Source organism: Cygnus atratus, unplaced genomic scaffold (genome assembly GCF_013377495.2).
Source record: "Cygnus atratus isolate AKBS03 ecotype Queensland, Australia unplaced genomic scaffold, CAtr_DNAZoo_HiC_assembly HiC_scaffold_44, whole genome shotgun sequence".
Taxonomy (NCBI): Eukaryota; Metazoa; Chordata; class Aves; order Anseriformes; family Anatidae; genus Cygnus; species Cygnus atratus.
The window spans coordinates 1-16,084 of record NW_026110040.1 but is presented as its reverse complement, the minus strand read 5'-3'; the positions used below and the strand labels follow the sequence as shown (position 1 = coordinate 16,084).

At 53.5% G+C, this 16,084-nt stretch overlaps 2 protein-coding genes across 5 annotated transcripts in view; both read left to right on the top strand.

Annotated features, from left to right (window-relative positions):
* Positions 1–1,335, top strand: part of WIZ (WIZ zinc finger) — a 50,118-nt gene extending 48,783 nt beyond the window's left edge. For all 4 annotated transcript variants that reach the window (XM_035571899.2, XM_050716836.1, XM_035571898.2 and 1 more), the window contains one exon: positions 97–1,335. In XM_035571899.2, coding sequence (XP_035427792.1) covers positions 97–253 — 157 coding nt within the window. In that variant the 3' untranslated portion in view covers positions 254–1,335. The remainder of the gene's footprint in view (positions 1–96) is intronic.
* A 1,271-nt stretch (positions 1,336–2,606) lies between these two features.
* On the top strand, positions 2,607–14,365 carry AKAP8L (A-kinase anchoring protein 8 like). The gene is given in 14 exon segments (XM_035571897.2): positions 2,607–2,708; positions 4,355–4,387; positions 4,985–5,219; positions 7,169–7,673; positions 8,133–8,256; positions 8,416–8,471; positions 8,827–8,863; positions 10,215–10,323; positions 10,748–10,889; positions 11,325–11,430; positions 11,966–12,084; positions 12,086–12,097; positions 12,794–12,889; positions 13,309–14,365. Coding segments are annotated over 14 exon segments (2,061 nt in total). The 5' UTR covers positions 2,607–2,695; the 3' UTR covers positions 13,783–14,365.
* Positions 14,366–16,084: the final 1,719 nt, after the last annotated feature.

Below are 16,084 nucleotides of genomic sequence, written 5' to 3'. Positions count from 1 at the left end.
TCCAGGGGTCTCCGCTGGCGGCTGCCCCCACAGGGCCGATGGAGGAGCCTCAGCCAAACCCCGAGCAGAGCCCGGCTGACATCGCTGTCCCCACAGGTTCTGCGAGGTGGAGTTCCAGGGGCCCCTCTCCATCCAGGAGGAGTGGGTGCGGCACCTCCAGCGACACATCCTGGAAATGAATTTCTCCAAAGCAGACCCGTTGCGGGGCGAAGCCCCGGCCCCCGAGCCCGCCGCCGTGGCTGAGGCTCAGTAACGGAGCCAGCCGAGGCTCGGCGATGGAGCCGCCCCGGGGCACCCTCCGCCCCTCCCGTGCCTGCACGTCCCCCCACGGAGCAAACCTCAGCCCCCCAAACCCGGCGCACGGTTTTCCGGCCAGGCTTTGGGGGGCCCCGGCCACAAGCACTACATGGAACAAGACGCCCCTCCGCCGGCAGTGGAGTTCATACTCTGCGCCGGGGTCCCGCCGGGGGGGTGGCACTCGAGGCCGGTTCCCTGGCTTGGGACGGGGCAGGGGTACGCCAGCGGCGGGTGTGCGCCCTCACTCCCGGCCGCGGGGCCGGTTTAGCCCAAAGACGCGGGAGCTGCGGCCGCTTCTGCCGGTTCGGGGCCGGGGGAGCGAGACGCCGCGCCAGAAGGGAGGGGAGCGGCTCGGCCTGGCGAGCGCTGTGGATTTGTATATGGCCCTCGAGTTACTGTATATTCGATTTGCGTAGACGATGAATTTAGCTCACGTAGGTGTCGGAGTCCGTTCCGGGGTTGCATGTTGCCCAGCTCCCCTTCCCCCGAGGCAAAACGCTGCCCACATTAAACGGCAAGTCACGGATTTACCGCTCCCGCCTCGTCCCGCTGCCCTCTGGTCCCCCCCTGCACCCACCCACCCCCATTTCACACGGGACCGCGGGCTCCCGGCACCGGTGACGCTGGGCGGCGGCAGTCGGAGGGGCAGCGGTGGGCACCAGCCCCCAGTGGGGGCCGGGGAGCGGTGGCGGCGGCCACGGGGCCAGGGCCATTTCTCCAACCCCGCTCCCATCCCTGAGCGGCTACGGTGGAGCCGCACATGGGCTCGGCGCTGCTGTCTCCCCTCCCCAGCCCCGTTCACTGTTGCTTTTTGTTTTTTTTTTTTTTTTTTTTTTCCTTGTCTAGCTGCATAGACCTTTGACTTTTTTAACTCTAGTTTTGTGTAGAGGAAAAAATAAGGAGTATTCATTTTTATTTCCAAGTCCCGAGCCCAGCACGGCTCAGAGGGAAATTGACCTTTTAACTTTTTTCATCGGGCATATTCTGGTTATTAATGTACCCGGGAATATGTACATTAGATTAAACTCTTCTGGAAACAACCCCCAGGAGGCTGGAGTGTGGTGCGTGGGTAGTGGCCCCTGGCTCCAGCCGTTGTGGGGTCCCCGCAGAGGCTCTTTTGGGGGAAACAAGATGTTTTAGGGCCACGGGGGTGGTCGAACCCTCACCTGGAAGGGGGGCGGTGGTGGAAACGTGGCCCTACAGGGGTTGGGTGGCCATGGGTTGTCACCCTGGTGGTGGGGACAACAGGGTTGGGATGTGTCCTCAAGGGGTGGGCTGTGTCCTGGGAAAAGGGGAGGCCGAGGTCCAGGTGAGGCCATGCCCGTTAAACACGGGAGCTGTGACATCGTTAAGGGCTCACGGTGCGGCCGTGTCCAAGGGTGTGGGGACACCGGGGTTGGGACACGGCCCAGTGGTGTGGGGACAGTGGCATCAGGCTGTGTCTGAGGGTGTGGGTACACCAGAGTTAGGATGTGTCCCAGTGATGCGGGGACACCGGGCTCGGGATGCGTTCCGGTGGCATGGGGACACCGATACCAGGATGTGCCCCAGTGGCAGCGGGGCACCGCAGTCAGGACGCATCCCTGGGGCATGGGGCCACCAGTGGTGGGACCTGTCCCGGTGGCAGGGGGCACTGGGGTTGGGATGTGTCCCGGTGGCAGGGGGACGCTGACCCGTGGCCGAGCCCCACAGCCCCCCCCTGCCCCATCCCCCAGGGGTGACGCCAGCTCGGGGCCACCCACAGGAGACACGTGGGGGGGCGCTCTGGGTAACCCCAGCGTGAGACCCCCACGCGTGTCCCCCCCGCACCCCCACGCGTGTCCCCACCCACGCGGCGGTGTCACGTGCCCCCTGCCGGCACGCGGCCCCCACGCGGGTTGGGCGCGCGCGCGCGCCCATCGGGGGCGGGGCCCGCCGGCGGCCGCAGCCAATGGCGGCAGGGGAGGGGCGGGGCCAAGCGCCGCCCTGGAGCCGCTGTGGCGGCGCTGGAGGCTCGAGGCGGGGCCGCCACGCCATTGGCCTAGGCAAAGCTCGGCCCTCCCCTCAGCTGGCCAATCAGAGCCCAGAACCAAAGCGGTAACGCCTTCCCGCCAGGTGACGGTGGCACCGACCAATCAGCGCTCTCCTTCCCCGGGGCCATTGCGAAACCGCCGGAGGCGCGGCGATTGACACCCGCACCCACCAATCGCCGAGGGGGCCGCCCTGTGGAACGCCAGGGAGCGGTGAGCGACGTCCCGACACAGCCAATAGGAGCGCGAGTCGCGGGGAGGCCGGGCCAATGACGGCAGCGCAGAGGTGGGCGGCGGAGCCCCGCCGGCCAATAGGAGGCGGGGAGGCGGGGCGCTGCCGCCGTTACCGTCTGGCGCAGGAGGCGGCAGCGGGCGGCGGCGCCGCCATCATGAGCTACTCAGGTGAGGGCGGCGGCGCAAGATGGCGGCGGGGGCGGCCCCGCGGGGACCGGGCGGCGGCTCCCGGGGGGGCCCCGAGGCGGCGGCGGCGCCTTCCCGAGCCCCCGGAGCTCCGGGGCCCGAGGGGCGGAGGGGAACGGTCCCCGGAACCCGCCCGGCGCCGCCCGGCGCCGCCCTCGGTGATGGAAAACGGGGTGGTTGTGCCCGAATCCCGGAGGTTTCTGCCCGAATCCAGGAGGCTTTCCCTGGTTTTTGCCCAAATTCCCGAGGATTTTCCCCGATTTCGCTCAAATTCCCGAGGTTCCCCCGATTTTGCCCCAATTCAGGAGGTTTTTGCCCAAATTCTCGAGGTTTTCCCCCGGATTTTGCCCAAGTTCACGAGGTTTTTTCCCTAATTCCCCGGGTTTCCCCTCGCTCTTGGCCAAATTCCTGAGGTTTTCCCCTTTTATTGCCCGAATTCAGGAGGTTTTTGTCTAAACTCCCCGATTTTTGCCCAAATTCACCAGCTTTCCCCCTGTTTTTGCACGGAGGGGAGTTTGTCGTCTGTCTCCCTGCGAGTCCGCCCTGCTCCTTCCCTCGATTCCTGCTCCTTTCATGTCTTTTACTCCTCCATCGAAGCCTCCTCTCGGTTCTCCAGTGGCACAGGGGAAGCCTGGGTACGTCCTCGCTGTGGGAACGGCTTCACCTCACGCCGTAGGGACATAAAAATACCCGATTCCTTTTATCTTTTGGAATAAGGAGTTTCTATTCGGTAGGGACCCCCCCCCCCCCCAAGTACCCGCAAGGCAGCGGCACCTTCCCCAAAGCCGACGGCCACTAATGAGACTAATTGGTTTTGTAATTATTGCTGGCTAACGGTTTCTATCGGGTGCCCGGGTCGCTTGTGGCTCCTCGGGGGTCTTCCTCTCCCGAATTCTGCACCTTTCAGCTGCTTTCCCCCAAAGGCAAAGCGTGAGAGGGTGTCGAGAAGCGTTTTGCCCTGAAAGGGCACCTGAATGTCAGGCCTAGGAGGCTCCAGGTTGGTCTGTGGTGGGATTAAAACTTCCTCGGCGAGTCCCAGTGCTGCTTTTTAGGCTCCTGTCAGAGCGGCGTGGTTCCACGAGGGATGCCAGACCCGGTGCTTCACCTACAAAACGCTCAGCCGTGGGGCTGACACAGCTGGAAGCACGCACCCGGGGGTGTCCCAACCCCTTCCGAAGCCGCGGGGGCTAAAAGTGCTTTGGAAGCAATGGCAAACGTGTGGCCTGGGAGGTTTGGTGTGACAGCGAGGAGCACGGGGCACATGGCAGCCTCAGGATGGGATTCGGGCACGTCCAGCCTGCAGCGGGTCCTTCTGTCTCCAGCAAAAAGCTTTTGCTCTTCCCACTGGGGTCTCGCTAGGTTCAGAAATAGTTCAAAAATCAGTGTTTACTGCCCTCAATGCCAGGAACCCAGCTTGAGCTTCAGATTTCGCAAAATCTGAGCGAGGATGTTGCTTTCTGGGGGCCATGTCCTGCTTGTCATTGCCAGGGTGATGTTTTGGTCCGGCTCGTTTCATACTTGGCTTTTCAGGGTGCCGCTCTTTTTCGCTGCAAGGTAACAAGAATATCTTTGGCTGCAATCAAACCGCAATAAATAAGCCTCTAGCAGCTTTTTTTCTTCTTTTCTAGGTTATGGAGACTGGAACTCTGAAACAAACAGAGGTAAGTGCGGTAAAAACTTGAGTAGTTTTCTGACAGATTGGTTTCTTAGCTTCAAATGTGTTTGCTGATCCTGTGGGAGACACGCTGAGGTTGGTGATGAACAAGAGTCCTGCTGTAGCACAGAGCCTGTGTAGCATTGTGTCTTTCTATTTTTTTTTTGCAGCTACTTTCTTTTATTTTAAAGTTCTTGTTGAACTCCACAGAACAAACAGAACAATTTCTTTGCTGCTGTTCCTGATGCTGTGTGTGCAGGAAAACCTGTTCTAGTCAAGATACTATTTTTTTTTCGGCCCCCTAAAAAAGCCGTCACTTGGAATGGTTTGAGCCAGGTTAGCGCAGGTTGTGATATAAATTCAGTGCCGGGAAGACAGCAGAAGGAGCTCTGCAGAATTCCAAGCTACGTGCACACCTTTACACGTGTGCCAGCACGTAAAAGGGACAGGGAAGAAAAGGCCAAATTTAAAGCTTTATCAGGCTTGTATCAGTTTTTGTTTGTTTGTTTAAATTCCCTGTGGTGATTGCAGGGGTGGTTTTGCATCTGAATTGAAATTGAAGCGTTAATAACCAGAAATAAAAGCAGCTCATTTTTTGTTCCAGGGTATGAGGGGTACAGTTATGGCTATGGGTACGGGCAGGATAACTCGGGCAACTACGGCTATGGCATGGCCACCTCAAACTCCTGGGAAATGGGCAATTCGGACGTCGACATGAACCCTGACGCCTCCGGCGGTGCCGACGCCATCATAGCAAAGATGAACCAGCGCCTGGACATGGTGTCGCACCTGGACACGGACACGATGCAAGGAGGACACTACGGCTCGGGCGGAGACAGGTGAGTGCAGCGCTGGTGAAAGGTCTCGCGCCCGGTCGGCATCGATGTCTTGCCAAAAAATTCGTCTTTGGTACTTAAAAGTCGAGTGTTTTCCACCAGTGGGGGAAATTTCATGTTCTTCAACAAGACTAAAAAGAATTCTTCTTGTTCTCCTTCATGTTCTTGCTTAAGAACTTCTAGAGCAATATGAAGGGAAAAAGAGGCACTGTTTTGTGCCTCTTGGTCTGAGTTTAATTTACTAGCTTTGATGTACAGATTTTTTGCTACTTCAGGGATGTCTTTGTAGCCAATATTTCAGATATTTGGCTCTAGTTAACTCCTTGCTGACTTCTGTCAGTGTTTCAGTGCTAACAAACAGGATGCTTTGCCCCAAAGACTTCCCAAGTATTATCTTGCTCTGAGCTTTGAGCCGGGCTTGAGTATTTCTGCAGAGCAGCTACATATTACAGGTTTTTTAAGGTACAATAATACATGGAACAAAGTAAAACTGGGAAGTAAATGTTAACAAAATATAATGTGACAGTTTTCTTCTGCATTCCTACGCTTGTAGAAACAAAGTTTCTAACAAAACACATCAGTAATGCTACATCAAATCCATCTGTTTTGGTCAGTCACTCGTTTTAACCACACAAAGCAGTTTTTGAGCGGGATTGGCAAATTATTCTTGGGATCCTTGTCTCTTCAAACATCGTTTGGGGCTTGTGAGCTTTGATCCTGTAGAGCGTGTGGCCGACACGCTGCTGCCTGTGTTTCTACCCATTTGGCACCTCTGTGCCGGAGGGTGATGGACCACCAGCCTTGCTTTTATTAAAAGGCGAAAATTTCCCACTTCTGGCACGTGAAGGAATGAGAAACACGATAAGAGAGCAAAGTAGATAATTTGGAGTGTTGACTCCGTTCTGTGATAGAGTAGGAAAGGAGCTGCTTGGGCTGCCTTGTCGCTGGACAGTGGTAGCTTGCCGTCGGTGACAGGATGTTTTGGAGCCCCAACGTCTTATCCCGTATTGAATGGGGCCACTTTGGAGCTCCTTCAGAGCAGGGATGATGTCCTCCCCCCCCATCTCCTCCTTATTTCCATGCTCACGAGGGCTGGTAGCTTGGTGTCTGAAGCCCGACACGGTGCTGGGTTTGGGTTTTCTCCTCTCCGGTCGATGCAGGCACGCCCGTCTCTAATTCCAGCACGAAGGGTGCGCCACCGCCGCTTGCAGTTTGACTGCTGAACAACGTAAGGCTAAAAATCCTCTACGAGCTCCTTTCCTGGTGGGGAAAAAATCAATTAAAACTAGTTTTACGTGAGTTGTGGCACGTGTCAGCTTCCCATTCAGGAAAACAGCCCCTGTGTGGACAGGAGGCTGTTATGGGGGCAGCAGGGAAGGACAGAGTTCATAATAAGCCTTTAACGATATCAAAGTCCTTCTTGAGCAGCTGATCCCACTGTTCCTGGGAGGATTTCTGGGCAGCGCAGGGGCTGAAGGGAATCTTGTCATGCTGCTGAGTAGCTCCTCGTTTTGCTCCAGTGCTCCCAACACTCTGGAAGCGGGGCTGTGTCCGTGCAGGGCTGGCAGTCCCCAGCCTCAGCTGGGGAGGGAACCTTTGGCCAACTTGGCATTTGGGGTGCTTCTAAACCAGCTTGGACGCTCCCAAAAGGGTGGCTTGAGGGGCTCCCTGGCATCAGGTGTGTTTTGGTTTTTCCATGTCTAAAGGTCTGTGGTTCCTCCGGCATGTGTAGAGGTGTAACAGAAGTGTTACAGCCGCTAACCGCCCCTGGCTGGTCTGTGCCGTGCCCCAGCCCCTGTCCCAGCCAGGGAGAGAAAAACTGCCATGTTCTGCGGCGCATCTGATAGTTAAAAAACAAGAAAAATCTATTCTGAAGGGTTTTGTTTGCTTAGCCTCCATTGTTGTTTCTTGGTGGGTTCTAACGTACCGCATGGGTGTTTCCTCGCCCACAGGTATGACTCGTACGAGTCCTACGATTCACGGTCTTCCATGAATGACCGTGACCTCTACAGATCTGGCTATGACTACAACGAGGCCGAGCATGACAATGACAACGCCTACGACGGGCACTACGATGGCCCCTACGACGGGCATTACGAAGGGCACTACGACAGCTTCTACGGGAACCGCAGGGACCAGTACCAGAACAGGGCGCGGGACAACTTTGGCCAACGGGGTCAGAACTGGGCGCGCGATGGGCGCAATAACAGACCCATGGCCTCGTCCTACTCCGGGCGCATGGGTGGACAGTGGAATGAGCCGCCGCAGGGGATGGGGGCACGGGGCCTCGGCCCCCACGGTTCCTCCCGGCTCCCGTCCCTCTTCTCCCACAACATCATCCCCGAACTTGGCATGTTCCAGGGCATGCGAGGCTTCTCGGGGAACATGCGCTTCGGAGGAGGCATGATGAAACAACGCATGAGGAGGAACTGGAAAATGTGGGACTCGGACTTCAAAGTAAGTACTTGTTGCAGTATCCTCCTGCCTGCCTAGTCTTGAGCTAAACGCTTCCCAACAGACCCTACAGATGGCTCCAGAATGTGCTCTGGGAAGTGGTAATGTGCAGTTCTGCATGTTACTGGCTTGGCTTCGTAGCTTTTTTTCTCCAAAGTAGACCAAGGCTGAGCCACAGAGCAGTATTCGTGTGTGCGATGCTTTAATCTAAAAACTTTGTTTCCTAAAGGTAGGAGAACGTCACGGTTATTTGGGGTTTAATCTCTTATATTATAGAGGTGCTGGTGGTGGATTTTGTCCTGTCTTATCACCTCTGCCCGTTGGAAACATACCTGTGTGTGCAGGATGCTTATAAATGAGTAAATTATTAAAACTCAGCTATAAATGAGTAAAATAAAACATTGCTGGATGAGGAGGGCACTTGTCTTTACGGCGGGGATTAACCGTTCTCTTCTTTCGCAGCAACAAAAGAAGAAAATGAAGAAAGACCTCACCGCAAAGAAGCGAAAGCAAACCAACAGCTCCGATGAACCTGACAGCAAGGCGGCAAAGACGGATGGCTCCGATAACTCGGACTCTGACAACGGTAAGAGCAGCTTCACAGCTGTGTCAGTAGTGGCACAAAGCTGCCACTCTCGGTGTCTGACACTCGGCTCACTTCACTGCGTCTTTTGTGTGGTGGTAAATCTGTTACGGGGGATCTTAGCTGGGTTACTGCCTATACTGACTGCGCTGCTCCTTTCAGAGGAGGGAACCGAAGGAGAATCAGGAGAGAAAGAGGAGAAAGAGGGTTCCAGAGGTGTAAGTAACTCTCAGAAACTTGTACTTGCTCGTGATAAAAGCTGCAGTTGGAGTGGTGCTACAGCTAATGAGGGTGGGTCACTGGGCTCCCACGTTATTCCCAAACCGAGTAACATGGTCAGCAGGGAAATGGATGGCAGCAAAAAACAAAATCTGCCTGCGATGTGCTCTGGGATCCCTTGGCTGTGCTGGCTGCTAAGGGTCAGGTCTGCTGGAGGTGCTGCGCCTCTGTGCCACGCATGGAGCGCCTGGGGAGGGTTCGAGAGGAAAATTTTGAGGTAGCATACAGACATTCACTCTCTATAGGCTAATGCGTGCATTTGGATGGCCTTAACATCCCGATGTTGCATTTTAGGAGGGGGAAGACGATGAAGGAAGAGACTCTGAGAAAGGTGAGTTGGTGTGCATGCGTGGCAGCTCACAGAACAGAGTGCAAAGGGCTTGTGCGTGCTCTGAGGCTGCGCGCAGAGCATAACCCACCTCCAGCTGAGGTCTCTGATGTGGCCAGAGGGGATTTACAGCTAAATCTCACAAGTTTATTCAGGCTCCTTCCATTCTTAGAGGCTCGTTCCACTTGCCCTGTGGCCCCGCTGTCCCTTCTGGCTCGCTGTGTCTCAGTGACCCAAGCTGGACCTCCGCAGCTTCGTCCCAAAGAGTGCTTTTGGCTTCTGCAAATGCCCCAAAGTCTCCTGGGGATGGTGGGCTAAGTGCTACTGGTGGGATACCACCAGGGAGAGCTGGCAGGGCTCGGCACGGGTGAGGCTTCAGTGGGAATGCATCACCAGGGCCGGTGGAGAGAGGTGGGGCACGGTTCACCTGCTCTTCAGGATGAGACCTGCCTGATCCCTGCAGGGACAGGGGACTAGCTCTGCTCTAACGCCTGCATTCGGTCAGACGAATCCCATCCTTTGTGTCTGCTCAGGGATAAGGAAATGCTGTAAAAGCCCTGCTAGGGAGGAGCTGGAGCCCTTGCTCAAGGTAGGTTGGCCCTTTGGGGAAGCTGCTAGCTTGGGGCGTAGGGAGTGGGATTCAATTTCTTGCCGTGCCATAGATTTGGGGAAGTCGTTGGGCTTGTGAAGGAGGATGGAGCTTTGCAGGCATGTCCCGCTTCATGGGTAGTGGTGGAAGTGCTGAGCTAGCCAGAGGAGCAGGAGGGCTGGAAGGAGAGCTGCTTGCAAGATGTGTGCTGGGTCCTTGCTGCCCACTCTACTGATGGGGAGCTAAATTTGGGACTGCCCTGCTGCTGGGACGTGCCTGCGGGTACGCCGGGGCGGGCAGACAGAGAAGCTGCTTCTCCATCTCAAAAATAATGGTGCTGTAAATTGGTTCCCCTTACCCATTTTTGTTTTCCTGTTGCATTGCCAGTATTCATTATGAGGCCGAACAACTCAGAGTGGGTGGCACTTAAAAATCAAACCCATAACCGATTAATTTAAAACCTGGTAAAACCAGAAAGAGTAAATGTGAATTAAAATAAAGGGCGAGGAAACAACTTTGGGTGTTTCTTTCACCCGTGCCACGTTCCCCAAACACACCAGATGGATGGCACTGTGGTGTAAATCAAGTGCGTTCGTAATTGGCCAGAGGGAGGCACTGCAAGGGAGCAGCTTCTTTTGACTCAGAGGTGTCTCTAGGCTGTGCGTGTCGGTCGGGCCAACTACTAAACTTGTCCAGGGAAATTCTCTTTAATCAGGTGGTGTCCTCAAGTAGTGCCCTGAAATACACCCTGCTTTAAACACTTAGGTGCTTTAACAATTCAAGAAGAGATCAGTCAAATCAAACGCAAATTGCAGGCGGGCAAGAAAACTCAAGAGAGGCAAAAGAAGAGGCATCGGGATCGCATGGTAGAAAGGTAATGTCTCCCTTTTATTACCTTTTTTTTTCTTTAAGTGATGTTGCTTCCTTCTGTGCGAGGACAGTAGTAGTCGCAGCCTGGGTCCTTCCTTTTTTTCCTCCTTTTCCGAGTGCTTTGCCTTTTCCTCATAGAAGCTGCTTTGCTCTCCTACCAGTCACCTTGACTGTGACATTTTACGTGTTATGGTTGAGATGAACCTTGAAATTTTGGTTGCATCCTTCCACGCTGATACAGAAAAGGGAAAGTCTCTGGGGCATAATCCCACAAACGCTTAAAGGATTGAAGTCTTGTATGAGTAGGGCTTTGTCTGCTCCCCATTAACTGTAGACCAAGGGAGTAGATCCAGTGAACAAGTCTTTATAGAGCAGAGAGCTGGAATGGATTGAACATCCCTTCCGTTCACATCCAGCTGTCTCAACAGGATCCAGTTTGTTTGTTCCTTATGCAAATACCGGACCTTCTACGACGATGAGATGAACAGTCACCTCGAGAGTAAATTCCACAAGGAACACTTCAAGTTTGTCGGAACCAAACTGCCTCAACAAACAGCTGACTTTCTCCAGGTGAGCCTCCGGTTACGTTAGTCCCCCAGACTTAAGAGGGTTTTTCTTTTTTCTTGCTGTTATTATTTTGGAGAGGCTGAAAAGCTGCTGAAATGCCACTTCGAATTGAGCAGCCTGTGAAGCTGCTAGAAGAGGTGGGGTAAAGTTGGGCTAAAATACCAGAGCTGCTATTCCAGCTATGCCTTGACTGCCCTCCTTGCTTTGAACAGGTCACTTAACTCTGGTCTTACTGGCTGCAGTGGCAGAAAATAGAGAAAATCCCTGATTACCATGGGTTTTATGGCAAGAGTGGGTGATGGAAGTGCTCAAACACAGCACTGTGTGTGGGACAACGTGCAGTTGGTTTTTGCAGGACTTAGAGGATGAACAGGCTAGAGAGATGCATCTGAGAGGGGAGGGAAAGAAAGGACTTAACACAAATATTCTGCCTTACAGGAATATGTTGCTAATAAAACTAGGAAAACCGAAGAGCGCCGTAAAGCAATTGAAGACATTAATGCAGTTATTCAGCAGATTTATAGGGACCAAGATCTTACGCAAGGTGAGTTCCTACCCAGGTGCATGGAAGAGAGTTCCTTTTGTCACGTGTATTGGCTGCCTGGTCAAAAAAAAAAAAACGCTATAAATAGCTTAAAGGAAAAAAAAAAAAAAAGAAAATGGAAGGTTGTGAGTATGCAGAAGCCTGCTGGTGTTGCCTGAAAAGTAAAACCTTGTATGTTCAAGTGCACCGTCAGCCCCTTCAGGTTATTACCCAGCTCTTTCAAAGCTGGCTAGATGATTAGCAGGCTGAAGAGACTTTTTTTTTTTTCGTACCCGCAGTGCTGATGCAGCTGCAGCTCGCACTGCTCATCGTTGCGGTGTGCGGCCATGCTTACACGTGAGCCACCAGCATTCTGCTAACCTGCCTCTGTGATGTGCTTTCAACTTGGCTCCTGTCCCACTCCCTGGGAAGACTCTTTGGATGCTAGTGGGGGTGTTGAAAATGAGTTTGTAATGCAGGCTGCAGGAAAATCTGGATCCCAGTGCAATCCCCCGAATGAATTCTGGCTTAATACCGTTCTTACCTTCCTTTCCAGATGTTGGCATGGAGCATTTTATTAAAAAGGTAGAGGCTGCTCACTGTGCTGCATGTGACCTCTTCATCCCGATGCAGTACGGCATCATCCAGAAACACCTGAAGTCTCTTGACCACAACCCACAACCGTAGGGTGAGCGTGCAGCCTGGTGCCTCTGGCTGGCCCCCACAGTGCGCTGCCTGGCTTCTTCCTGCCATGGGAATCCCATATTGGGGGTTTTGTAGGCTTCAGTTGCAAGAACAGAGCCGAAATGTGGATGGGTTTGTTTTAATTACCTGTAGTGCACTCTGCTGTTGTTGTTTCCCCACATGTCAGCAGAATCAGAACGCACAGGCTTTAAACTTCAATACTCAGAGACTGAAAGCTGAAATAATCCCACCTGTGGAGCTGGGTGAAGCAAACCATGCGTCCTTAGAATCATAGAATCGCTTGGGGTGGAAGAGGACTTCAAGATAATCAAGTCCAACCTTCAATATGACCTGCTGAGTCCCATCACTAAGCCACATCCCTCAGTTCCACGGCCACACGTCTCTTAAATACCTCCAGGGATGGGGACTCCCCCACTTCCCTGGGCAGCCCGTTCATCTCCAGGGGTCCCTACCTGGCTGCCTGTTATTTAATCTTTCCAAAGCTACATCCAGCACAAAATTTGGGAACATGCGTAAAACTGCAGAATTCTTAAACATTGTTGTCCTCTTCCCAAATTCCTGAGCGTGCTCTGGGGGGGTGCCACTGTAGGCTGTTTTCAGCTGTGGCTGTAATTTCTGGACTTGTCAGCTAATTCAGGCTAAAATCTAATTAGTGTGCTTCCTTTGTACTCTCTCGCAGGCCATGATGGAGCAGTCCAAGAAATCCTCGCTAGTAGTCGCGAGAAGTATTCTGAACAACAAACTGATCAGTAAGAAACTGGAGCGGTACCTGAAGGTAGGTGTTTGCAGAGCAGCTCAGTGTTGGGTTAAGCAGGCAGCAACAGTGTTGTGCTGTTGGAATTGCGCAGTAGCTGCTGTTTGACTACAGAGGGTGCTTTTTAGCTGAACCTCAGGGTAGTTTGGGGCATCCTGAAACCATGTCAGATCTCTGGTTGCTATTGATCATCGAGCCTCTGCTGTGCAGGTGACTAAATGTCATCTGCCCCACGTACTGCTCCAAATCCTGAGGCCTCCAGCATGATGTCTTCAGCACGCACACTTGCACAGAACTTGGTAGTCACTTAGTAATTAAAAAAAAATAAATTCTGGGTGGGTTTGCACATAGCTGGTGTGTACCTAGTATGAGCTCCTCAGGTGTGACGTTAGCAGCTGGAGAGAAACTGTCAGCAGGCAAATGTGTGTATTCTCTTTCAGGGTGAGAATCCTTTCACAGATGACCTAGAAGAAAAAGAGGAGCATGAGGAAGGAGAAGGGGGAACCAGTGGGAATGCAGAGGAAGGAAGAGCAGAAGGAGCAGACGAAAACAAGGAGGAGGAGGAAAATCTAGACGACGAAAACAAGGAGGAGGAGGAAAATCTAGACGATGAAAACAAGGAGGAGGAGGAAAATCTAGACGACGAAAACAAGGATCCTGGGGAGAACCCAGAAGCAGGAGGAGTTAAAATTGAGGAGGAGCAAGAAGAAACAGGGACAGAAACAGAAACTGAGGCACAGCCCCAAGCACAAACAGAGGTGGAGCCAGGTGCAGAAGACACGGAGGAGACTTCACAACCCGCAGAGGAATCTGTCCACGAGGAAGAAGAGCAGCAGCCAGAAGGTGGGAAGGTAGAAGACGAGGACAAAGAAAGCGAGGAAGCTGCTGCTCAAGGGGATGAGGATGCTGAGTAAATAAAATGTTGGATGGGAAAGCTGATGTGTAAAAAGACCTGACATCTTTTTAAAAAAAATTAAAAAAGCATAACTGTATTTGTGAATTTCATAGCACATTTTGAGTTACCATTCTACTAAACTCACTTAGGCAGTGGAAGCCTTTACCTGTAAAGTGATTTTGGAAAATAGATTTTTTTTTTAAACCAAATCTTCATTTTAGTAGCTAGGTTTTGTGCAGTCTCTGTTTTTTAGATGGCTTTGTACTAGGAGAATTTCCTTTGAGCATGTGTACAAACCAGTGCTACGTCACAATCTGGCAAAATGAAATCTCTTCCCCTTGAAACTTTTGTATATTTAACAAAGATGTGGTTTGTCCCCTTAGGCTGTCTGTCTGGAAACATCAGAAGTCCGGTTCCAGGGTTTTAATTTCTGCAGTGTATGCTGTAAGGTTCTGCCTAACTTCTATGTGACTGTAATATTCCTCCCGGTGTTTTAATGCAGAGCGAAACTAAGTGGTGTCAGCATTGTGTTGTTTGTAAAAATGCTTTCATTTTGAGGTGAATGTTTTGGTGGGTGGAGATAAAGGACTACCCTGAGACTACCCCTGACTCTGCCTTAATTTCTGAAAGCGGAGGTGAGCAGCGAGTAGAGCACCGAGTGGTGGAGGCTTAAGGCCAGCCTACAGCTCCTGTCTTGTTATTTGAGATCAGCTCAGCCTTCCTTCAGCACTGCAGCTCTGCTGTGCTGTGGATGGAGCTAGCTGGCTCTCCTGAGGTTGCCACAGTATCAGTGAATGCTTAGTTGAAGCTGTCACAATCATCACCGGGATTCTGTTCCTGAAATGAGGGAGAAAGAGATTTGTTTCCGTGGCACTGCGAGCTTTCCTGCCGGATGCCAGGCTGCATGTGTTTGCTGTGATTCAGCTGGTTAGCATCGATCCGTGGCTGTGACACCACAGCTGCTCTTACAAACCTCCACCAGCACGTAAACAGCACCAGAATGGGCAGAAGGGGAAGCCTAAATGCTGTGAGCGTTCCTGTGCCCCTACCCTCTCCTGCAGCGAGGGTCCCTGGGGGCAGTGACACGGATTCTGCAGCCCTACTAATGACATCTGATCCCTGTGAGCTGATGGCACTGGGAGGAGATGAGCTCTGTGAGATGCGACCTTGCTACTGCTCTGTGCCAGGGACGTTTATTACCCATAAAGAGACCGGGTCCTGATCTGCGTGGTGGGTAAACGACTGTCCTGCCTCCGGGTGGTCTCACGTTCCTGAGCAGCAAACCCCTTTGCTGCAGGTAAGTATCTCATACTACTTTTTTTTTTTTGTCCTGGAAGCTTCTTTTCCAAACATAATAGCCTCCACACTGCCACACGTCCACTTGCTGCAGCCTGTGCCGGTTGGTTGGGGGACATGTATAAAAAAGGTATCTTTTTCCCCAGAACGTCCTCATGCCCATCCAGAGTCCTCGGCAGTGGCCCTGGTTTTGGGGTGGGAGCAGATTTGATTTTGTTTTGGATGAGAAACGCATGAGCAAGGCTCTTTCGTAATTGGCAATAAAATTGTGCTGTGGATCAGGTAGGAAGGAGGAAAATGGAGAAATGTGGGGCTGGAGGAGGCCTGCGGCCTGGTTCTAGCAGGCTCGGGGTTCAGCTGGTTGCTCCTGACCCGTGCCTGGCTTCTGGTGCTGCTTTCGGTGGTTTTGGGGGCAAACTGTGGAAAAGGAGCAGTGGCACTGGGCTGGGGCCTCTACCCCACCTCACTGCTGTAGAGTACAGCGGGGCCTCCACTGTGCCTCGGGGTCACGGATGGGCTCGGGTGTGGAGGGGGGAGAGCAAGTCAGGCCTGGGGTCAAAGGTCTTGGCTGGGTCAAGGGTCATGGGCAGGGGAAGTGGTCACGGCTGGGGTCAAGGGCCATAGCTGAGGTCAGGGCGAGGACCCAGAGGCACATGTGGGGATACCTTGGGGGGGGGCGGGGGGGGGGGGTGTCACAGTTGAGGTCGGCGTCATGGGTCAAAGGTCAAGAATAGGTCAGCGGGTCAGAGGTCAGGCTCGCAGAGCGGGACCAAGCCCCGTCTCCATGGCGACCGCTCTGCTCCTGCCCCCAAAACGTGCCCCGCGCTGCCGCCTAATCAGAAGCGGGCCCGGCTGTGATTGACAGCAGAGAAGCGTGACAACAGAAGGGCCGAGGGGGCGGGACCGAAGGAGGCCCCTCCACGAATCGGATCGCGGAGACCGGGCGAGGGGCGGTCCCCGCGGCCCAATGGGACAGGTGGGTGGGCCGCGCGGCGGATAGAGCTCAACCAATAGCGCACGAGCGG